This window comes from Anas platyrhynchos, chromosome 18 (genome assembly GCF_047663525.1).
Source record: "Anas platyrhynchos isolate ZD024472 breed Pekin duck chromosome 18, IASCAAS_PekinDuck_T2T, whole genome shotgun sequence".
NCBI classification, from domain to species: domain Eukaryota; kingdom Metazoa; phylum Chordata; class Aves; order Anseriformes; family Anatidae; genus Anas; species Anas platyrhynchos.
In genome coordinates, this window is record NC_092604.1 from 3,778,046 (window position 1) to 3,802,793 (window position 24,748).

General features: G+C 46.8%; 1 protein-coding gene and 1 long non-coding RNA gene across 21 annotated transcripts in view; one reads left to right on the plus strand and one right to left on the minus strand.

Moving 5' to 3' along the window:
- Positions 1 to 24,748, minus strand: part of ZNF618 (zinc finger protein 618) — a 176,918-nt gene that overhangs the window by 48,463 nt on the left and 103,707 nt on the right. For 17 of the 19 annotated variants that reach the window (XM_072025363.1, XM_072025360.1, XM_072025361.1 and 14 more), the window contains exon 5: positions 24,100 to 24,138. The exons of the other annotated variants lie outside the window; for them this stretch is intronic. In XM_072025363.1, the coding sequence (XP_071881464.1) occupies positions 24,100 to 24,138 (39 nt within the window). The remainder of the gene's footprint in view (positions 1 to 24,099; positions 24,139 to 24,748) is intronic. 19 annotated transcript variants of the gene reach the window in all.
- Positions 1,808 to 13,860, plus strand: LOC113845464 (uncharacterized). Of its 2 annotated transcripts, none has more exons than XR_003501054.3 (3): positions 1,808 to 2,581; positions 9,861 to 10,042; positions 11,953 to 13,860. It is a non-coding gene; the product is annotated as an uncharacterized lncRNA (long non-coding RNA). The 2 variants fall into 2 exon arrangements; XR_005259994.2 differs by lacking the exon at positions 1,808 to 2,581 and adding an exon at positions 8,150 to 9,114.

Sequence of the window (24,748 nt, forward strand, 5' to 3'; positions counted from 1 at the left end):
AGCTGGTATTGGTACTAATCTCTTCCTCTCCGCTTTGAAGGAGATAACACCCAGCAAACAGTGCCAAGTCTCAGACATGAGGAGGTTTACAGAGAATTCAGAAAGTATCAGTAGAGTGCCAATGTGTAGCTAAGCTCTCGCCTCTCTGAGCACCGGTCACTCTTGCAGGGCTGCACCAAAGCGCCAGACTTCGTACCCAATAGAGCTGTCTGCTGACATCTGTCAGGCACTTCCAGTGCTCTTCCCAGCCGCAGCAGCTCTTGGGAAAAAAGGCAAAGCAACAGCCATGTTACAACGCTTCAGATATGAAGCACTGGCATACTGAGATGGCAAACAGGCCATCATTTTTCAAGTACCAAAAAAAAAACCAACACAATTCTGTGGGACATGAAGGCATTTTTGACCATTTTGCTTGCAAGTGAACCTCCCGTACAGGACAGGGAATGTGCTGCTCTTCTCTGCCTGTCTCCAGGGGCTGCTGCCTGCTGGCTCCAGCCAAGTTGTTGCGTGGCCTGTGTTCAGCGATGACTTGTAGCTCCTGAAATACTGAAATACCCCGTCGTAGGGAGGATCAGTCAGGTCATCTTTCTTCCCAAATGTAGCATTGAATATTTTGAGATTTTTAGTTGTTTTGGTTCAGATATCCAGCAGAGAAGAGAATACACATCTCATTTTGGCAGGAAAGAGGGAGGGCAGAGCACGTGTGCCCAACAGTGGCAGGCGAAAGAACCAGGATTCATTGCTCAGGGCACTTGGCCCAGAGCCTCTGGATTTTGCTCTAGAAACCCAAGAAGGGAACAATAGCAATCAAACTTGCTGAAAGGTCAGGACTTCTGTATCTCAAGCTAAAAATACAGATAATTAACCCGCCCTCGTAAGTGCAGGAATCTCAGACCACACAAATTGCACACAAATTCAAGTTTCCACTGGGCTGACAGAGCTCTGCACAGCATCACAGAAACCCAGATTGGAAACAACTACATATATCATCCAGATGACATCCCTGCAAGGATGAGATCACATCCCATTGAGCATCCAGAATAACGGGGTCTCCATACAACATGCTGCAGGAGCTACTTAGGGACTTCTCAAGGGAAACAACAAGTTTTGCCTGTCACAGAACTCACAGGCACATTTTAAATTGAAGAAGCCACAAAAGCTACATGATACAGGAGCTCTCACAGCAGTCAGACACTTTGTAGATACTCTTGAAACCAAAGTGATTCCACTCTTACCAAGCACTGCAGTGCTAGCTGTTTATTAGGAACAGACTCCAAATGCAGAAGAGCAAAACTGCTGAATATAAATTAGTAAATTGCAAGAGCCTACTGAATTACCCCTAAAACCCAGCAGTGTTCCAAGCTCATGTCAACAAAAAAGCAGCAAAATCAGAAAGGAGAAGAGGACAGTCTAGACAGTGCATTATGTGTCCTGCTCCTTGACTTTGTGGTACCAGGAGGTCTAAGAACAGCCAAGGAAGCACCGATCTCCAGAATTCCACGTCCCTGGCTCACCTCAGGAAACAAGGTTTCCCAAGCAGTTCATAAAGTCCATCATTGACAGGGAAGGGTTGCTGGATTTCTCACAGCTAAGCCTGCTGCAATAGGTTTATTTGCCCTCTCTCTGTCTGAGGCTGTGATATTTCTTTTTTTCTCTCCAGTCTCTGCTGGCAGATGCTGGACTCCTGAAACGTCCTGCTCGTGATAAACACAGTGGGCTGGAGATGGCGAGTGGCTGGTCAGAGTACCTGACAAAAGCACCATCTTGTGAGAAACAAAGTTGTGTTTTTGCAGTAGAGAATTACTTTACTGTATTCCAAGTCAGTTTTGTAGTCATAATAAGGAGAAATGCTGGCAGGAAGACAAAGATGCACAAAGCAGACAGTAGAAGGCCTCACTGCTCCAAAATAAGGTAGAAGCTTGAGAAAAACAGGATGAGCAGCATGAGAACAGTACAACAAAGATCACGAGTTCTCAAAACATAAGAAAGGAGAAATTAAAGGGTTGAAAAAAAGAAAAATTGTACATATATGGTATAGAGGAGTGTCGAGTAGCTTGTGAATCTGTAGTTGTAGGATAACCAGGCACAACCCAGAATAATCGCACAGTAGTACTCGGCCAACGAAGAAACAGGGGAGGTGATCAGGTGTTGGGTAATAGGGAATAAAAGGTTAGGATTTGTTTACTAAAATGCTCTCCTGATTGACAGGACACCTGCCATTGCAATTGCAAACAAAATAGCTTCTCAGAAGATCCTGTCTGAAGAAAATTATTTGAGATGTTTCTCACAATTTGGGGGCTCATCCAGGATCTTGTTTCCTGCCGAAGATTTCTTGCCACCACAGAGAGGAAGGTGAACCCCACTGATTTCAGCGGTCCCGTCAGGGGTGGTGGGTTGTCTCGGTACAGCCGGCAAAGGATCGAGACTGTTAATTTGAAGACAGGTTCTGCGAAGCTCTGGGGAGAAAGGAGGCCAGCACAAACATACACAGACACATCCTACATAGAGTCCAGCCAGGATCAGGAACAGGCAATGGGATTACTGCTGATAACCTGGACCAGGAAGCCGTGCAAGGACCAAGGTAAGGGAAATTTTACCTTATCTTGCCTCGGGTTGGGTTGGGTGAAACTCTGGTGTGAATGAGTGTGAGTGTGAATGAGACACACTTTTAGTGCGGAGTGAATGTGAAGTCCTGATCTGCGAGGCTTGGTGGTCCTGCGAGGGGACGAACAAAGTCCCTCCAGCTGGAGAGGGATGAAGCAAAAGACAGAGGAGAGGAGTGAAGGAGAGTCTTGGGGAGTTTGGGCCCTTATGTGTACGGTACCCCGAGCACGGTGAGGTGAAGTGCTCAGCAGTACACCCCACCTCTGTCCTAATCCTAGCTGAAGGCGTGTGGTACCCTGCGGGTGGTAAAGTCCGCAGCAGCACGTCAGGAAGAGCTGGGGATTAAATTAAGGGTTCCAAGAGTCAGCAGGGTGGGGCTGGAGACACTGGGATTGTGCCTAAAGATAGCCCTTTGGAGAGAATGATAAGGATTTGGAAAAACAACCCAAAAATTAGGGAAAAAGATTTTAAAATATATATAATTTAAAAAAAAATGGTTTGATATTGTGTAATTGTCTGGCCTAAAAATATAATAAAAGGAACTTCAGTATTTTGGCCAAAATAGGGGTTTGATGAAAATTCAGGCTTGAAATTTATATGTAAACAATAAGGTTCTGTTTTCGGAGGAGGAATCAAGTTATGCTCCCTATAATCCTAATACTGCACCAGAGGCAGCGGCAGGTGCTCCGGGAGGGGAGACAGGGACCGCAGTTGATGCTGTCCCTGGAGAAGTCGTTCTGGGGAGTGCAGAGCGGCAGGAGTGGAGGCCGGGGGGTCCCAATGGGGCCTCAGGGCTGTGCAGGGCCAATGCGGAGCCAGTGCCAGTCCCCCCTTACCAGCAGAGAGGTTGGGAGTTTTAAGAAGAAAATGGAAATCATTAACCGAGGCCCTAGCAGAACAGTCAAATCCGTTTCTAAGGCCTAATTTGTATTCCTGGGGGGTGAAATGTCATTCTTGAGTATGTTATTCACTGGAGAAGAATGTTTAGGAGGGGAATGATTTGGCAGGTAGCTATGCAAGAATGGTAAAGAACTAACACCCCCCCCCCCAGACCAAGAGTAATTCCGATAGAGCAGAAATATCTGCTTATCTAACAGCAATAATAACAACCCACAACATAGAAATCATATGAGAGACTTGGGGTCAGAATTAGAAAGTACTCGGGGATGAATCCTGAGGACCCAGTAGCCCAAGGGCTCTGTAAAATTCATTTTGTGATTAAAACCTGGCCAGATATACAGAAAAAGCTCCAGAAAGTGGGAGGATGAAGTGAACAGTGCAGGTAGTACGAAGGTGTATGCCAGGAGGGGAGATGAGAAGGAAAAGCAGAGAGTGAAACAAATGGTATTCACAGCGTACCGGGTAGTAAGGCAGAGGGGGAGATAGAGGGACTTTTGGGAGGAGTTGGGCCCAGGATGGAAAGGAGAAGAAGAGAGATGAAGGAATGGCAGACAAGGAAAGCTACCTGTGTTGCAGCCTAAATCCTAGCAGGTACAGGCTTTGAGAAGATGTTTTAAGTGTGGCCAGGCCGGCCACTTCAAATAGGAGTATCTGGAGTGGAAGAAGGAGGAGATTGCTGTTATAAATTTAGAATAGGGGAGACAGAGCTTCTCAGAAAGCTAGTTCCCTGATAAATGAAAAAGTGTACCTCATTGGGGATCACTCTACAATTATTGTTGCAGGCAAAACAGACTTGGCATAGGAAGATTAATAAAATTTATTACCTATTGCTGACGGGCCGGAGCGGTGAGAAACGAAGAAACAAGATGGGGGCACCTTCCCCCATCCACTCTCTTCCAGCTCTTCCCTGCCCTGAGTGGTGCAGGGGGGCTGGGAGCAGGGTCTGCAGTCAGTCCGTGGTGCTTCGTTTCTCCTGCTCCTTCACGGTCTCTCTGCCCTCTGCTCTGTTGTGGGGTGCCGACCTTCCTGGGCTGTCCTGTGTGGGTTTCTCCACGGGCAGCGAAAAACAGGCTCTTTGGGAGCTGCTCTGGTGTGGGGTCCTTCTCGTGGGGTGCCAACCTTCCTGGGCTGTTCCTAAATGGGCTGCAGCGTGGAGATCTGCTCCACTCTGCTACACCATGGGCTGCGGGGCTGCCTTCCCCACCAGGGGCCTCCTTGTGGGCCGCGGGGGAGCTTCGGCTCCGGCACCTGGAGCACCTCTGCACTGGACTCCCCCTCCTCCGCACTGACCTTGGTGTCTGCAGGGAGGTTTCTCACTCCTCACTCTCCCAGCTGCAGTTGTGCAGCAGTTGTTTTTTCCTTTTCTTGGGTGTGCTCTCATAGAGATTTAAACTGCATTGCTCATGGCTTGGCTCTGGGCAGCGGTGGGCCCCTTTGGAGCCAGCTGAATCACAGAATTTTGAGGTTGGAAGAGACCTCAAGATCATCGAGTCCAACCTCTAACCTAACGCTAACAGTCCCCACTAAACCATATCCCTAAGCTCTACATCTAAACGTCTTTTAAAGACTTCCAGGGATGGTGACTCCACCACCTCCCTGGGCAGCCTGTTCCAGTGTCTAACAACCCTTTCAGTAAAGAAGCTCTTCCTAACATCTAACCTAAAACTCCCCTGGTGCAACTTTAGCCCATTCCCCCTCGTCCTGTCTCCAGGCACGTGGGAGGACAGACCAACCCCCACCTTGCTACAGCCTCCTTTAATGTACCTATAGAGAGCGATAAGGTCGCCCCTGAGCCTCCTCTTCTCCAGGCTGAACAAACCCAGCTCCCTCAGCCGCTCCTCGTAGGACTTGTTCTCCAGACCCCTCACCAGCTTCGTCGCCCTTCTCTGGACCCGCTCAAGCACCTCCATATCCTTCTTGTAGCGAGGGGCCCAAAACTGAACACAGTACTCAAGGTGTGGCCTCACCAGAGCCAAGTACAGGGGGACAATCACTTCCCTAGCCCTGCTGGTCACACTGCTTCTTATACAAGCCAGGATGCTGTTGGCCTTCTTGGCCACCTGAGCACACTGCTGCCTCATATTCAGCCGACTATCAAACAATACTCCCAGGTCCTTCTCCGCCAGGCAGCTTTCCAACCATTCCTCTCTCAGCCTGTGGCTCTGCTTGGGGTTATTGCGCCCCAGCTGCAGGACCTGGCACTTCATGCAGTTGACCTCAGCCCATCGGTGCAGCCTATCCAGATCCTCCTGCAGAGCCTTCCTACCCTCGAGCAGATCGACACACGCACCTAACTTGGTGTCATCTGCAAACTTACTGAGGGTGCACTCAATGCCCTCGTCCAGATCATCGATGAAGATATTAAAGAGGACCAGCCCCAGCACCAAACCCTGGGGAACGCCAGTAGTAACCGGCCTCCAACTGGACTTGACTCCATTTACCACGACTCTTTGGGCCCGGCTATCCAGCCAGTTTCTAACCCAACGAAGCGTGCGCCAGTCCAAGCCAAGAGCAGCCAGTTTCTTGAGGAGAATGCTGTGGGAAACAGTGTCAAAAGCCTTGCTGAAGTCAAGGTAGACCACATCCACAGCCTTTCCCTCATCCACCAAGCACGTCACTTTGTCATAGAAGGAGATCAGGTTCGTCAAGCAGGACCCACCTTTCATAAACCCATGCAGACTGGGCCTGATCGCCTGCTTGCCCTGCAAGTGCCGCGTGATGACCCTCAAGATAATCTGCTCCATGAGCTTCCCTGGCACTGAGGTCAAACTGACAGGCCTATAGTTCCCCAGGTCTACCCTCCAGCCCTTCTTGTAGATGTGCATCACGTTTGCTAGCTGCCAGTCAACTGGGACCTCCCCCGATAGCCAGGACTGCTGATAAATGATGGATAGGGGCTTGGCCAGCTCCTCTGCCAGTTCTCTCAGTACCATCAGGTGGATCCCATCCGGCCCCATCGACTTGTGCACATCCAAGTGCCGTACCAGGTTGCCAACCATTTCTTCATGGATAGTGAGGGCCACATTCTGCTCCCCATCCCCTTCTGCCAGCTCAGGGTATTGGGTATCCAGAGAACAACCGGTATTGCCGCTAAAACTGAGGCAAAGAAGGCATTAAGCACCTCTGCCTTTTCCTCATCTTTTGTAACAAGGTTTCCCTCCGCATCCAGTAAAGGATGGAGATTCTCCTTAGTCCTCCATTTTGCGTTGATGTATTTGTAAAAAGATTTTTTGTTGTCTTCAACAACAGCAGCCAGATTGAACTCCAGATGAGCTTTGGCCTTTCTATTTTTGTCCCTGCACAGCCTCGTTACCTCCTTGTAGTCCTCCTCAGTGGCCCGCCCTTTTTCCAAGGATTATAAACCCTCTTTTTTCTCCTAAGCTCAAGCTGCAACCCTCTGTTGAGCCAGGCCTGTCTTCTTCCACGCTGGCTCGTCTTTGGGCACGTGGGGACAGACCGCTCCTGCGCCATTAAGATTTCCCTCTTGAAGAGCGCCCAGCCTTCCTGGACTCCTCTGCCCTTCAGAACTGCCTCCCAAGGGACCCTACCAACCAGTGTCCTCAGCAGCACGAAGTCAGCCCTCCGGAAGTCCAATACAGCGGTTTTACTGATCCCCTTCCTGGCCTCGCCAAGAATAGTGAACTCCACCATTTCGTGGTCACTCTGCCCAAGACAGCTCCCGACCACCACATCTCCCACCAGTCCTTCTCTGTTTGTGAAGAGAAGGTCTAGAGGGGCACCACCCCTGGTAGGCTCACTAACCAGCTGCGTCAGGAAGCTATCTTCCACACTCTCCAGAAACCTCCTAGACTGCTTTCTCTGGGCTGTGTTGTGCTTCCAGGATATGTCAGGGAAGTTGAAGTCCCCCACGAGAACCAGCGCCGACGATTTCGCAACTTCTGTCAGCTGCCTGTAGAACTCCTCATTGTGTCCTCATCCTGGTTCAGTGGTCTATAACAGAACCCGACCAGGATGCTAGCCTTGTTGGCCTTCCCACTGATCCTAACCCAAAGGGACCCAACCTTGTCATTCCCAGCCTCGAGTTCTACAACATCGAAAGATTCTCTAATATAGAGAGCCACACCACCACCCCTTTTGTGCTGCCTGTCCCTTCTGAAGAGCCTATAGCCAGGCATTGCAGCACTGCAGTCATGAGAGTGGTCCCACCATGTCTCCATGATGGCAACCAAGTCATAGCCTGCCCGCTGCACAATGGCTTCCAGCTCCTCCTGTTTGTTACCCATGCTGTGTGCATTAGTGTAGATGCACTTCAGCTGGGCCACTGCCTTATCCCCCGGCCTTGCCATTGTTCCCCCTGGCACAGCCCCAACAATCCTTGCTTCAGCCCCATCCCCCTTCTTACCTAGTTTAAAGCCCTCTCAATGAGCCCCGCCAGCTCCTGGCCCAGGATCCGTTTCCCCCTAAAAGATAGGGACCCGTCTGCAGCCATTAGGCCGGATGCCAAGTAAAGCGCCCCATGGTCAAAAAATCCAAGATTTCTGTGCTGGCACCAGCCCCTGAGCCACGTGTTTATCAGGTGGGCTTTCCGTGCCCTCTCAGTACCCCTCCCTGCCACCGTAGGGATAGATGAAAACACCACCTGTAGATGAAAACACCACCTGTGAGCGAAAACACCACCTGTATGCCAAACAGCATCAAACAAACACCACCTGCCCTCGGCTCTGGGCAGCGGTGGGCCCCTTTGGAGCCAGCTGAAACTGGCCCTTATCTAACATGGGGCAGCTGCTGGATTCTTCTCACAGGGGCTACCTCTGCAGCCCCCTCTGCTACCAGAACCTTGCCATGTGAACCCAATACACTGAGGCAGCTAGGTCATTACTGGCCTGTAAAGTGTTAAGACTTAAGTTAACTAATGAAACCCTAAATGTGATGGGGGTAGAAGGGACTGGGATAACAGTGCCACTTTTTGGGGACACCAAGCTGAGACTGGGGATAAAATGATCACTGGGCAATTACTGTATGTACCTGAAGCAGGGACTAACTTGTTGGGAAAGGATTTGATAATGAAACTGGGCATTCAAATAAATTGTTAGACTGGAATAACAGTATTATTAACGGGGTACTCTCAGACCCTGAGAGCAAAGATGTATTTGCCTTTGAATGGAAAGACCCTGAGATCGGGCAGAAGCAGCAATACAGATGGACAATTTTACCTCAGGGGTTTACAGGGCCACCAATTTATTTGGGCAAGTTCTAGAACAAATTTTGGGGTAATTCCAACCTCCAAAGAGCATGTTACTGTTACAATATGTGGATGATCTCTTATTGTTAGGACAGGAGAAAACAGCTGTGAAGGAAGCCACTAACAAACTATTTGAATTTCTGGGAAAACAGGGCTTGAAAGTATTGGAAAATAAATTAAAATTCATAGAAAAAGAAGTCAAATATTTAGGGCATCTAGTGTCTGAGGGGGAATGAAGAATAAATCCAGAGAGGATTCAGGGAATTGTTGAGCTACCCCTACCCAAAGCCAAAAAGAACTAAAAAGTTTTAAGAGAAAGAGTTTTTTAAGGAATTAGGAGTGACGAAGTCCAAAGGAAAACAGATACTCTCTGATGGGAGAGAAATGCTGAAGAAAGTGCTAATGAGGTAAGTATTAACTGTTTTACATCAAGAGGGTCATTGGGGAATTCAAGCAACATGTGACACTGTGCTATGGAAATATTTATGTGTAGGAATATATGTACTCTAGCTGAACAAGTATGCAGGAGTTGTGTAGTATGTCAAAAGGTAAATAGTAAAATTATCTGCAGTCAGTCCAAAGGGGGTGAGAACCAGGAATTCAACGCTTCCAAAATGTACAGGTAGATTTTACAGAACTCCTTAGAGTAGGTAGATTTAAATACTTATTAATCTTGGTAGATCATTTGTCATGGTGGGTGGAAGCTTTCTCTTCAGTATCTGCTACTGCAAACACAGTAACTGAAGTAATTCTAGAACAAGTAACTCGCAGGTATGGAATTGCTGAAAATATTGACTCTAATCAAAGGCATCATTTTATGCCAGAAATATTGCAAGGGCTAATGTGGACTCTACGAATTAAGTGGAAATTTCATACTCCTTGGCATCCTTCCTTTTCTGGAAGGGTGGAGAGGATCAGACAATAAGCAGCAATTGACTAAATTCTGAAAACTCATCTTCCCCAAACAAAGTGCTTACCTTTGGCACTTCTCCAAATTCAAACTGCACCAAGAAAAGATGTGGGAGTTTCACCATATGAAATATTATTTGGACTGCTGTACATGGACAAAAGGAATGAATTACCTCAATTTGAGACAAAAGATGCTTTTCTTAAGATCTATATAATAATGCTGTCGTCCTCTGTCATCTCTCAGGACTGTTAGCTCAAACCCCACCCTTGGAAGCCCTGATCCATCCATTCCGAAAAGGAGGTTGGGATCTGATGTGAACATGGAGAGAACTTAAACTAAAGCCTGAGTGGGACGGACTGTTCCAAGTGCTCCTGACTACTGAGACGACAGTAAGAACAGCTGAGAAAGGGTGGACTCATACCTGGGTAAAAGCATTAGTTAACCCTGATACCAGAGAGACTGCATTAACAAAGACTTTTAAGGTTTAAACTGCTAAAACTATCTATTGTAAACCTTTAACTTCTCCTTAGAAGAATTCTTAATGAGTAAAAAGGATTGAATTACGCAGAATTGGAGTGTTTCCAGTGAACACTCTCTGGAAGTGGAAGAAAAAGAAAGGAGGGTATTCAATCCCCACCAGAAGAACCCTTATTAGTTTATGATTTTTATTGTTTATCTTAATTATTATTTCTTAATTATTAGAGTGGTGTGTATATATACATAGAAATGATGTATTTTAAGTTTATTTTAGTAATACCTATTCTCAATGGATTAGTGATAAAATGGAGGGAAAAATCAGCATTTCCAATTGATCCAGAACATCTCTTGAGTTCTATCTCAAAATAATTTGCACCCAGATGACTAGAAAGACTGAAGAGGCCTTGTGCCCCATTGCTATTTCCAGCAGCAACTGTGTCTGGATTCTCCAGATTTTTAAAAGTGACAGATCATACACAGTCCCGGGAAGCAACAGATTTTGAAGTTGAGTTCCCTACACATAATCCTGGCTACAACATACTGTGTTATCAAAGGTGCCTTTTAAACAACATTGATAGAAAACTCAGGGAGCAAAATTACTGACCCTGGGTGTGTAAATATCCATGAAACAGGGAATAATCCAGACCATACTGAATATGGTAGTCACGGGAATGATAATATACATAATGCACACCAGATACAACATGAGACTCCTGTAACCAAATGGCCTGTCCTGAATGTCAAGGAGTGGTACTGGCTATGTGGCAATAAATCCAGGAAGGTGTTGCCCCTAGGATGGAAGGGAGCTTGCACCCTGGAGGCAATAATTCCAAATGTAATGATTATTGAAGACCCACAAAGTCAAAGCTCCCTTGAGACCACACACAGAATTAAGTGGACTCCAGATAATCCTTTAGTAAAATTCTCTAGCTTTTTACAGTTTTGCAAGGTGGTTTTTACCTTGGTTAAGGGTGAGTGAGTTAGAAAAAGCTATTGTAAATATGTTGAAGAACAAGAAAATAAGTTTGATAAGTTTGCAAAAATAGTGCTCTAGAATCAAAAATAGTGCTCTAAATCAACTAGTATTAGATGTATTAATAACCTTATAAGGAGGAGCGTGCACTGTAATTAATACTAGTTGCTGTATATATGTAGATCAAATGGAATGAATTTGACTGATCTCAAAAATATTTGGGGAAAAAAATACAACAAGATCCTACATAGAGTAGCTCATGATGACACTTCCTGGGGATTTAGAAACATTTGTGAGAAACTAATTTCGTGGTTACCTGAATAGAATTAGCTCAAACAACTACTTGTTGGTATTGTGATAACAATGGCATTCTATATCTGTCATCACCTGTGACATCCGAAGAAGAGTATTGCACCTTAATGTTGGAAAAACTCAAGAGTGCGGTATGTGAAGAGGTGCAAAAACAACAATAGGAGTAAGAAAAGAAGAGGGGTGAATTGTGAGAAACAAAGTTGTGGTTTTGCAGTAGAGAATTACTTTATTGTATTCCAAGTCAGTTGTGTAGTCATAATAAGGAGAAACGCTAAGTAGATAAGTGGACAGTAGAAGGCCTCACTGCTCCAAAATAAGGTAGAAGCTTGAGAAAAACAGGATGAGCAGTGTGAGAACAGTAAAACAAAGATCACGAGTTCTCAAAACATAAGAAAGGAGAAATTAAAGGGTTGAAAAAAAGAAAAATTGTACATATATGGTATAGAGGAGTGTCGAGTAGCTTGTGAACCTGTAGTACTCGGCCAATGAGGAAACAGGGGAGGTGATCAGGTGTTGGGTAATAGGGAATACAAGGTTAGGATTTGTTTACTAAAATGCGCTCCTGATTGACAGGATGCCCACCATTGCAACTGCGAATAAAATAGCTTCCCAGAAGATCCTGTCTGAAGAAAATTATTTGAGATGTTTCTCACAATCTTTCCCAGGATGTCTGCCCCACAGAAGGGAACCATGAACAACTGCAGCACTCTTCACTGAGAGCCAAAGCCACTGCAATTGAACTACCTGATGCAAAGAAACAGGAAAGAATGGCGTTTTGAGATACGTGCCACAAGCCTGTCACCAGAAAACAGCCTTCTGAGCTGCGTCCAGCAAAGGCTACCTGAGGTGCCTCCCCAGAAAAAGACTCAGAGTGCAGCTACTGTGTTCTTTCAGCAGAGCAGGGAGCAGAAACATCCGGCAGCCCCGCTTGCTTATGTGACTTCCACCCAGAGAACCACAAAGACAGCTCTGGAGAGAGGCTTCTTCTGCCTTTTAGCAGCCTGAGGGGCACCTGGAAGGAAAGGAACACATTTATGGCTTCCTAAGCTTGCAGAATATTCCCCACACTGATTCAAAGCAATTCCTCTGACCTAGCCCCCAGCATCTTCAGGAGCTTCCTTCTAGATGCTGGACTGGCAGTGGGGAGAGGTAAAATTCATGCCTGCAGACACACAGCTTGCTGCCAGCAGACCTCCATCTACTCCTCATTCAAATTGTGCTGCAGCACTGAAGTTATGAGCTTTACACCTGCATTTTACAGCCAAGTAGAGAGTTGCCAGTAAAATCCATGGCAATCTACATCAGAGCTTAACTCAAAGGTGTCTAATGGCAAAATTCCTTGGAAAGGGATCAGGAACAAGCCCAAAGTCAGCAGCAACCCCATAAGGAGATTAAAGTATCCCAAGTTATATTAGTAAGGATTAAATAATAATAACATCCAGAAATTTGGAAAGGACAGAAACCCTCACACAAATGCACAAGCCAGCTCCTAAGTGGGGGTTAGGAAAAAAACTTTCCCTGTGGGCAAACTATTCCAAGATCACTCATTTCATGATCATTTCCTTTTTTCCCACAAACACTTGGCCTTTGTCAGAATCACAAAAGACATTTAGACATGCACTGGCCCATCCTAGCATGGTGCTTCATGTGCTTCTCAAAGGGTGTCCTAACTAACAAGCCAAGAAAAGGTAATCACAGACCCTGACACAGCCAGGTGAAACCCCTCGAAATAACCAACAGATGGTGCAGGCTGGGAGCTGTGGGCTGGTGAAGGGCTCAACGACAAGCGAGAGGGCACAGAGCCACCGGTGTGTGCTCAGGTTCTCGGTGCAGCATTTCAGAGCCCAGAACCAACTCCTACAAGCAGCTGCTGCAAACACACTCAGCAGCTACGGGGCTGGCTTCACCTCACAGTGTTTTACAAGCTGCTTTCAAGCAGGAGGCCACTGAGGTCCACAAATTCTGTGATGCTTTATCCAAACAACGTGTCAGCCGAATGTATCTACACGGTGGAGATTTCAATACAGACCCTCTGGAGCTGGATGTAATCCTTCCAGGTCAGGGAGTGTGATGCCAGACTAGCAGGGGATTCCATTCAGTGGAGAATATCCCATATCCGTTTCTGAAAGACAGCCCCCTGTTCATCACAGTGTCATGATCACATACAGGTGGTTGTTGGTTTCCTTTTTTTTTTTATTTTTAACCTTTGGGGGAGGAAAGTGTTTGGGTACTGCTCACTGGATGGTGGAACAGAAAAGACTTTCCAGGAGTCCTCAGGCTGCTACACATCAATGAGTTTCCCTCTTCTACACTTAAAAGTACATTAAATTTGAATCAAAACAGATAGCAAATACCACCAATTTGAAGTGAAAATATTATGGCATTTTGCAATTATGCCCAAAATCAGCACTATGAACAGAATGTTCGGATTCCATGACACACCAGACAATATAATTAATGCCAGCAGATCTGGTTTCATGCTTTTTCATTCTGGTGTCACTTCAGGGGAGTGCTGGATTCTTTTTATTTAAATTGTAACTCAGTGCAAGATTGTCCTGGTTTCAGTTAGAACAGAATTAATTTTCTTCCTAGTAGCTGGTGGAATGCTGTGTTTTGGCTTAGGATGAGAAGAGTGCTGATAACACCCCAATGCTTTAATTGTTGCAGAGCAATGCTTATACTAAGCCAAGGACATCTCAGCCTTTTGCTCTGTCCTGCCAACGGGCAGGCTGGGGGTGCAGTAAGAGCTGGGAGGGGACAGACCCAGGACAAAGATAAAGAATGTCGAAAAGAGAGTGTTAATGTTCTCCTAGCAGAATTTTGACAATGAACAGCATCAATTTTGCATAATTAAAAAACAGGTGTACCTGTACATACCTAACTTGTGACGCAGTAAGATTTATTATTTTTTTACATTAAAAGGGATGCTGAATCTCCACAAGTGAAAAACTCAGTTCAGATCACATTATGGAATTTTGCACAAGATATGATATGGTCCATTTTATTTTCAATTCCCCTGAAATCAAAAGGAGTTTAAGGTCTGACTGGGAACATACTCTACTCATCTGCCTCACAACTGTTTAGATTACATGATGCAGCACCAAGAGTTGCATAAAGGAAAATCTCACCTTGACTTTTTCATACACATTTGTCCTTGACCAGAAATTTTGTTTTTACTGTGATTTCCAGATGGGGATTCATAGGATTCATGCATAGTTTCCAAAGTCGAAAGGAAAAGTGATAGTTAAATGACTGCACAGTACTAAAGAACAAATCCTGGCTTCCTAAACCTTCATAAGGACCAAGATCAAACTAAAATAAAATGGTGTAATAAACTCTCCACAATTGCCTGCTGTAATCCAGGCCTCTAACCTTCATGTCAGGTTGAAAGGAGGAAATTTTAAGAAGGTAACCATTGTATTGTTCTGCCTTTCCTGGTTTTAAAGTGAAAATACTGAGAACTGTGGTGAGGTAAGCTGGATTAGTCAACAGTGCAGACCACTGCACTGTTGGATTGTTGTCTTGGCTTAAAAATGTTTGGGGCAGTGTTTTAATAAATTGTAAAAATACTTAAAATATATTTTTTTCTGTGTTATTCAGATAAAACATTGTTGAAATGCCAACATGCAGCTCAACAGACAAAGGTGCAAGCTGAAAGAAGAATTTGGAATAATTAATGGCATTGCTGGTTGTATACCTTTTCCACTGCTAAATTTCAACCTATGTTGAAAGCTGGAAAGGGTATTGCTTCCTAATGAACATGGGAGGAATGTAATCCTATCTTCAGAAAAGTTCTCCTGGCATTTTCAAGACAGATTGATGGATGAATGGAACAGTTTGGAATTACTAATTTTCTAACCCTTTTTCATTAAAATAAATATATTTTTTCCATCAATTTCACTGCCTAGGAACTGTGTAAGAGACTTCTTGCAAGGTTTTAACGGCCAGATTTCTGTAAACATTGTCTATTTTGTCAGTATCCAGGAAAGCGGAAGAAATTTATTTTTTATGGGTGTATTAGCAATTTTCTGTATAAGATCATGTTTGGAGATTAACAGAAAACTTGAAACCTTCTTTTCTAAAACCTTAGGCTAAAGTTACACAGAAAGCAACTGCTCCTTTCTAGAGCTATGGAACTTCACCACTTGCAGAAACATCACATCCTCCTGTGTGCCATGCTCCAGAGCACACCTTACATGCTTGTAAGGAAAGACACCCAGCAGGATACCCAAAACGAGACCATCTGAAAGAACCCGTAGCATTGCAGAGTGATGTCAAAGGAGTGAGATCAAATTTACCCTACTAAAAGGCAGGGCCAGGAGCTATACCTACTTCACCCAGCCCCAACAAAGATGTCGGTGCAGCGATGTGAAGGCTCCAAAGCAGCAAGCATTAGTCCTGATCCCCTCCCTGTGCCATTCCTGGCATACAAGGTACTTAGAGGAAGAGATTATGGGAGCAAGACAACAGTAACCTGTGTTACGGTGCCACGGACAGCACTGTGCCTCACAACAAACACCAGCTCTGGGGGGAGCAGGAGTGACCCCAGCCCATGAGCTGGGAAGAAACACACTCTCGTGAAAGGCAACAACTGCACCACTGCGGGAACACATGCCAGGCTTACAAGTCACAATGTCCTTCCCACTGTAGACAAAGTTCCTTATAATTTTCTTAATGTCCTCCTCCTGCACAGAAATTTATCATTCTTGGTCTCAGCCCATTGGTCATTTAAATTTGAAGATGAACATATTCATCTACTTGTTAGGCAAATGGGAATCTAAAGAGACTTTACCTATTTAAAATGCAAAAGCATTAAAAAATAAAATCCATTTTTATAGCTTTCCCCAAGGAGCAGGAGTATTATTAAATAAGAACATTGGAAAAATTAATCAAAGTTGTAAATGACTAACTGTTCACTTTGGCATGTGTACGTGGGTGTGCACACGCACACACATCTTTTACTTTAGGCTTTTAATTGTGTAAGGCATTAGTAAGCTTTACCAAGCACAACAGTGGAACTTCCCATTTTTTGCTCTGTTACCTCAAAAAAGTTAAAGGAAATCAAAAGCTAAAATTTACTTTATGGGAACATTAAGGTTGCAAATTTGAATATTTAAAATTAATGAAGAAATGCAGATGTCAAATATTCTTCCTTAACCTTAGATTAACACTAGCAAACCATTTACATATCCTTTCAGCTCTAGTCAGAACATTAAAATCACTATATCCTGCACATATAAGGCGTGGGCAAGAAAACCTTCATTTTTAATATATTAATTTAATGGTGTAAATTCACAACCCTCAAATTGTTTTTGCACATGCGAGGCAGTGGCACTATGCCTCCATAGTTAATGTCTGCAAGACATATTCCAGCCCAAATCCTTGTTTCTAACCTTTCACTGCTTTTTCGAATAAATTCCTTTTAGTCTGAACTTTCTCATGCTTAGTCAGAGCCCAAAGGGAGATATGTTTTTTAAAGATCAGGCCAATCATTTTTTTTTTTTTTATTTTTGGGATTGTGAAATATATACTATGCATTCAATTCTGGAAAATTCATTTTTTTTCCTTCTAAGTAACGCTCCTCATGGGCACTGTCATGTACACAAGTGATGAGTTTGAATGCACTTAAACTGGAAAGATCATAATTCTGTTTGCAGCCTACAGCACCCTCAGACAGGGATGAAAGCTGGCGTCCCCCACAGCACCTTGCGTCCTGTGCTCTTAGCTCAGCACCTGGGTACAATCCAGTGCACAGACAGCAAGTGTGATACTACCATGAAGGGGAAGGAGAGAACAAGCCTCACAGGTTAAACCCCGTTTTCAAACAGCTCACGTCCTGACCCATCGCAAACCTGGTAAGAATTACAGCCTGCTACCAGGAGCTGGGATATGACCACAAACTAACACGTATTGTGCTACGTCTAAGGTGTATCACTACATCTTGAGCACCTGAGGAAGTGGGAGTGAAGGCCAAGCAAAGAGAAATGACTCAGATATCGCATGGCACCTGTTAAACTGTGCCACAAGGCAGGAGCTTCAGCATGCGACACGTGAGCAGGCAGCTGGCCCTGCTTTAGGCTACGGCGAAGCCCAAGCCTGGAGTCAAGCTCTAAACCAGGGATAGTGACGGCACCAGCCAGAAACACAAACACCTGAGGAGGACAGGGTTATCCCGCCTGCTTCACCACGTGCACAGCTGGGGCAATAATCTCTTCTGAAGGCCCTTTGTCCCTCTTTGGTACCTCTGTATTACAAAGATACCCAGCCTTAACAGCAGCTATCTTTAACACTGCAACACCACAGCAGATACTGTACTTCACCCCCTTCCTTGGTGTGCCACTCAGTGTACATGGAAAATGTGTCGACTGGCTTTTCTTTCCCTCGATTGCACTGCTAGAACTGGCAGCCTTTGAGCTGAAATGCTTCTCAGCATTTATAACAAGCAGTATGGTTCTGATCTCTACCCCAGTCTGTCACTCGAGAGGAGCGGAGAGCGCAGTCCATCCATTTCTCAATCTCTTCTTAATGGCCAGTTTTGAGTTGCAGAGATGCTAAAGCCTGGATTATACAGAAAAATGCAAGAACTCTTCGTATTGCCAGCTGAGCTGTCTTCATGGAAGACAGATCTTGGTTTTTCTCTCTGTAGGACACCAGCATCTGTGTAAGACTTCAATTACAAAAATTTTGTACCCCCAATGCAATAAAGCAACACACTTCAACAGGGAAAGCAATTCATAATACTTTAAAAATTGCTCTAGGCTGAGAATTTCTGTCTGAAATATTTGGTAAATATCATCACCTGTGAGATTCTTTCAAAAATCCTTTGCAAACAGGAAAAATGAGCTCCAAGACAACAGGAAGGTCAACAGGCATGAAGGAAAAACAAGTTGTGTTATTTGGGATCAATCTTGGAATTCTGTGGGAATACAGGTGGAATTCCTTCATCCAGCTCATGATTTTTCAAGCTATGGGGCTGGCCACAGTTAGCACAAAGGGACTAGGAAAGTTGCTTCCTATTTCTGCTAGAATTTAAGGCACAAGTGAAGAAGCTGCCAGGCAAACGATGGCCTGGGTTTACAGACAGGAATTGCACACTGGGCTCTCAGGCACACAGTGGAGTCCTTTGAAGAGCTGCACAGGAGTAACCTGCTGGCAGTGTGAGCACAAGGATCTGCTTTTAAAAAACTGCAAAAAACCCAGCTTAGCCTCTTAAACAGAATTGCATGTAAACAAAAGCATGAGATGGAGGCAGAAAGAACAGGATCTGCCAGAAAACAACCATTAGTGGTCTTCAAACCTCCAGCAAATGCCACAGACTTGTCACAGTAACAAACTGCAACACTGCTAGGAATGAAAGCAGGTGAACTTCTTGAGGGGAACTTCTTTTTCATGTTATTTTCCAGCAAATCACAGAATAACTGGCTGGTGGCATGCTAACAGCCTAGCAGAGCAGACTTCACTTTCACGGCTTGTACTGGCTGAGAGCAATACCTGCTTTTAAACTACTACATCTTGGATGTCATGGTCCTCAAAAAAGTTCTTACCACGGCAGGAGAACAAAGAAAACCACGCTATCACTGAACTCCTCTGGACTCAGCCAAACTGATTGGCATGCTGGAAATGAAATGCTCCTGAAATCACTTCTTCCTGATTTTTCTGACTTCTAACAGCATTTCTTTAAAAACTTCCAGGAATACTATTCCCTATGATATTAACACTGCTCCATCACACTCAGGACTTCTCCCTCAAGAAGAGGAACACTTCTGAAGTCTCAGATAGACAAACAGCCATATACAAAGCTAATATTCCAGCTACACTTTAAAAAACCTTCATCCTTTAGTAATTCTTCCCCTGCTCTGCTCTACATGCTTGCTGTTCTGCTTTCTCTCACAAGGCACAGAAATGCAATCCAACAGCATGAGGCTGTGCCTGGCAGACAGGGACTGGGCTTTGAGCCCGGAGACTTGCGCTCTCCTCCTTTGCCACTTGCCCGCTGGTTGCCTCCAGCAAGTCGCTTGCTTTCGCTCTGCTGTTCCCTGCCTGCCTGCAGAACAGCAAACTCCTCTGTGGGCGATCCAAGGCTCGCCCAGGCAAAAGGCTTAGACATACCAGGGACTAGTAGGACTACTGGCTGCATTGATTAACATATGGTATTTTGAAAACAGATATTAAAAGGCCATTGGTAAGCTGAAATCAGGCAAGTGCGATATTAACAGTTGCTGGAGCGACCTTTTAATTCTGTCATATGCTGGTCCAAAGCGGCAGAGACACCATTAGAAAAAGCAGCAGTAAGCATGTAGACAAGAGCTTAAACGCTTACCCAGTCCCAGGATGAATTAAGGTTTCATGAGCAACCATAAAACTGACAGTCTAACTCTGAGCTCTGCCAGCCAATTCTGGTTGCATTGCACATGTTCTTACATGCAAGTTCTTCTTTCCTACAGAATAGTAATACCAAAATCCAACAGCCTGACTATTAAAATCCATGATATGTAGCAGAGTTAAAGAACACAGCTATGCTAACTGGAGACAGGGCCCTGTTGGGGGACACTCAGACTTCTCTACCTCCCTCCCTTCCACTGCGGATGAACCCAGAAGGAGCTGGCAGCACGGAGCCCATCCTGGGTTTTCCTCCTAACCCAGTTTAGGCACTGGCTCGGGTAGGACTGCTCATCCAACCCTGGTGACAGCCCAGCTCTTACAACTGTTGTCTCCAGCCTGAGATGTGCACACTGAACACAACCTGCCCACAACCCAGCACAGTGCACAGATGCCTTCACATCTGAGGTGACGCTGCCCACAGCTGTGTCTCTGGCACACTGTCCCTGCTGGGGCAGGGTTTTCAGTCCCCTGCTTGCCAGTGGCTTTATTTAGCTATCTCTCAGGTTGCCAAGAATTTCCCGTGGAATGTGAGCAGCAGGAGGGAGATTGTTTTTACAAAGTTTGTAACCCCCTGAAACATGAATGGAATTTCCACGGAAAATGATGGTGCAGATGTAGTACAATCACCTTCTTCCCGAGGACTTTGAAAAGTCAAGAGCAAACAAGAGAGAGATAAAAGCATCTCAGGAAAGACTGCCAGACCCTTCTATAGGAAGTCAGTGACCTAAATGTCAAATTGGTCATCCCTGCCTAGGAAAAAGTATCAAAAAAATTTTTTTTTTTTTTTTCAAAACCTCTCCTCCCTTCCTCCCTGTCAGTCAAAGTTGGTAACAGCTTGACAATCCTTTTTATTAACACATTAGCACTGTGGGTTGCATTGTTTTCTTCACTCTACATGTGGGAATTCTGGTCTTGGATTGTGAGCCAAGGCTAAAAAGTTGCTCACAAAGTCATGCAGCTGTGTCCCCAAGGGCACCGTCCTCTCCTCAGCACCACAGATCTATGTCACTTTGAGAATGGATCCACGACAGAAAAGTGAGTCCCTGAGACACAGTCTATAGACTAACATGCCAAGGCTGCAAACAGCCAACAGTTTTTCCTCGAGGCAGCCTTCAAAGCGCCCTCCCAGCTGGAAAGTCTAAACACCAATGTCTCCTCTTCAAGCAGGCAGCAAACTAACAACTGGCCTCAGCTGCACCCCAGCTCACCCCACGGCTCCCTTCTCCCCATGGAAGGCTGGGCCAGCCCTGCCCGAAGCAGCCTCTTCCTACCTCAGTCTTTCAGCCCTGAAGGCACAGGCATGTTACTTCACAGCTTCACCCCCTTGTGCCCAGAGCAGGCCAGGCACAACTCGTGCATGACCTGGCACGATGAGGATGCCACCTCCCAAGAGGTCACTGCTCTGGGGTAAGTCCACATGACACGACACCGCTAACCGCAGCTCCAGGAAGCCTGGGACCCAGCCACAGTGCTCTCGCTGCACTCCGCAGAGGCTCAGCTGAGATGTCTCCCCACTACCCACGGACAGGAGGAGCTTCACCAAACCCCCCCAGGTGCCCACTGTGGCTGTGAGTAACAGCTGCTGTCAGAAAGTCACTGTGGAGAAAAAAGCTTTTAGAAACATGCAGGACCCAGCAAAGAAGACCCTCATCAACACCAGTTTTGGATGGATGCAATCTATGCCACAGAGACCCAGGGAGAAACACATGAGAGAAAACAGGATCTTGTTGTATCCATTAAGTACTGAGACATTTTGTAAGGCAGCAAACCATGTCTGCAGAGCCCAAGAGTCTAGAGGTTCCCAACATGGTAGAAATAGCAAAGGAAGATTTGGACAATACAGACGTCTGTAACAGAAGGGGTATAAACAGCCAAATCGGGTCACAGAGGAATAGCACTGGAGAGCAGGCAAAATAAAAATAGCAGGAAAGGAAAGATAAATAAAATTCCTAAAATATACGATGAGCAAACAGAACGACAAGAAAACAAGAGGGCCATTGAGCAAAAAGAGGAGAAGAGCCATGCATAGGCAACCAGGGAAGGCTAGGGATTTAATCCAGCTCCAGAGGAGAGGGCACAGGGAAGAAAGAAGACAGCTGAATTATTTCATTGCAGTGGCAAGGAGGGGAAGAGGAAGATGACTTTGTCAGGAAATTACAATCATCTGCAGTTAGGAACAGCAGCACTGGCTGAGCAGTTTCACATTCAAGCTGGAAGGCAGGTGACATGCACAGCTGGTCTTCCACCGCGCTGGATGCCTGCGGTGGCCTCCCTCTCAGCACCCACCAACTCCCTGCTCTGGTGGCTTGGTCTCGCCTCCAGTTCTTCAGCTAGGTGAGACTATTTTGGGAGAGCATTGAGCGTGGTAGGTTAAAGAGGGTTCAGTAACTCGTGCATTGGGGATGGCACAGAGGCAGACTCGTATAACCCTGCATAAAGACAGAAGCAGTCCCTGCCATTCTTACTGCTCGCTGATGCACCTCCACTGCTACCAAGGCAGCTCCTCTGAAACCTGGTATAAAAAGCAGCTTCTTGTCACTGTCTTCTCCCAGTGATTTTTTCTGCCTGTGACTTTCCATTCTCTCTAGTCTCTGAGATGCAGCCACCAACCACAAGAGGCTGTTATTGTCCACATAAATCCTTCTACAGCTCCAACAATGTAGGGTTTGCCCACACAGCAGGGGCACAAACCCTCACACTTTTCCCCTCTTATTGTCCATTCCTCCCTCTATCTCAGCCAAAAACATTCATTTGACAGGTAAGAAGGGGAAAGCTGACTTACAAAAAAAAAAAAAAAACAAAAAAAAAAAAAACAAAAAAAAAACATGCCAAAATTCAAGCAAGAGATGAGCCTGGAAAGACTCAGGATAAGTGAAACACCAACAAGCAGCATGGCAGCTATGGAACAAGAGACAACGTGAGTCTGGAAAGGAGTGTCTATTCTCTGCCTGGTCCTGCAGACCCTGTGTCACAGGGAGCCTGAAAGGGCCTGTCTGCAGAGCCCATCTCCTGTCCTGTGGGCACAAGGAGGAGGTACACACTTTGCGATGGCGGGGCACTACCCAGCCATTTCAGCCAGGGGCTGAGGACCTTCACCCATGCACGGAATGGTCAGCCCTGCCTCCTGCAGGCAGAACGCCGGGACTCCCTCATGCTCATTTCCAGCTCTTCACCTATCACAGAATGGGACTGATGAAACAGCAGTTTAAAAAACGTTGTGTGGCTGTACTTTTTAATTATTTTTATTCTTCACTATTTATCCAACTTCTCTCTTTTTTTCTTTCTTTTCTTTTTTGTCTTTTCTTTTTTTTTTTTTTTTTCCTCTTTTTAACCCAGCCAGGGTCAGTTTGGCTCTTCCAAGCCATCCTCTATGACTGGTAAGACTGGTAACTTACCTTTTCAGTGAAACTCATGGTTCTTACCTAACAGGAAAAAACACAGGTCTCTAGAGATCTCAGGAGGTCTCCAGGCCAGCATCCTGCTGCAAGCAGGGTCTGATCTGAGCTCAGACCTGGTTATTCAGTGCTTTATTCAGACTTGTCTTGAAAGCCTCCAAAGATGGAGAAGGTACAACCTCTCTGGACAACCTTCTCCACAGCATGGCGGAAAACTTTTCCTCACATGCAGCCTCTCTTCCAGCTTACGCCTGCTGCTTCCCATCCTCCTCACCTGGCTCTGTCCTCCCAGTGCCACCAGGTCCCTGCTGCCCCATCCCCGGGCTGAACCAGCCCCGCTCCTAGCAGAGGGCCCTGCGCTGAACCCCTCCACTCCATCAGTGTCTTTCCCCAGGGGGCACGGAACCACATCGCGGGTTTGGGGTTCACAAATCCTACATGACTCCATCAACCTGGAGAGCTCAGCAGCACCCGGGGCCGCCCCGAAGGGCTGCGTGACGGGGAGGGCTGCGTGGCTCCGGCCGGCCCCTCGGCACCCCCCAGCCCCTCAGCGCCGCCCGGACCTGCCCGGGCCCCTCCGCTCCCCTCCCGGCGGGCCGGGGGGCGCCGAGCCGGGAGGCGGCCCCCGCCACTCCGCCCACCGCCACCGCCCCAAGGCCGCCATCTCCGCGGCGCCGGCCGCCCTCTGCCGGCCGAGCCGCCGCTCCGCAGCCTGCAGGGAAGGGCCCCCAGGGGCCCTGGGCCTCCCGGCCCCGCTGGGTGTCCGCCATCCCCGCTCCCCGCACCGGGCACCGGCCGCGAGCCGTGAGCAGCCGGTCCCGGCCGTGCCGCCGGGGGAGAGAGCGCCCAGCCGAGCGCCCCGGGCACCCTGCGCGCCCGCGGTGCTCGCACACGTCAGGCCCCGGTCCCCCCTTTACGCGCACACAGCGCCGTGAGTACTTACTGCCTTGTGAGGCTCCTTCACCTGAGGCAGCTTCAGTGTCTGCAAAGAGAAAGAGCTGCACTTAGATCTGACAGCAGACTCTGCCCCACGTCTGAGAGCACGCAGCCTCGCAGCTGCCCCAGTTCCTTGACCGCTCGCTCGTCTCCAGCCGCGTTGCGGCACCCCACACAGCGGCACCCCACACAGCGGCACCCCACCACAGCGGCCCACGATGCCTGCAAGGGCTGCCACCACTCAAACTTTTTCTGCAGTGTCGCAGAAGCTTGGTTTTGAAGCAGGACGGCTACGAGGGTGCCCCTACCCCAACCCTGCACCCTGAGGAGCAAGCCCCCCACCTCTGGCAGCCTGCGGCAGGCTTCGTTGAGGTGCTATGTGTAAGGGTCTGATCACCAGCTTGGCTTAGCCCAGCAGAGGTGCTCCATCCAGAGCCCTCGTGGGCCCCACAGGCAGCACCAGGTTGTGGGACACTCACTGGCACGGACTCAGCCCCCCTGGGAAAGTCCGTGCTATCACCCCTCTGGTCTCAGGCCAGCCTGGGTCGCAGCGGAGTAGGGGACCATGTATCTCAAGGCAGAGGGGTCGTGTCTGAGGTGTGCCTAGACTGACTGACACAACTTAATTGTCCCAGTGTTATTCGTGGAGCTCATGA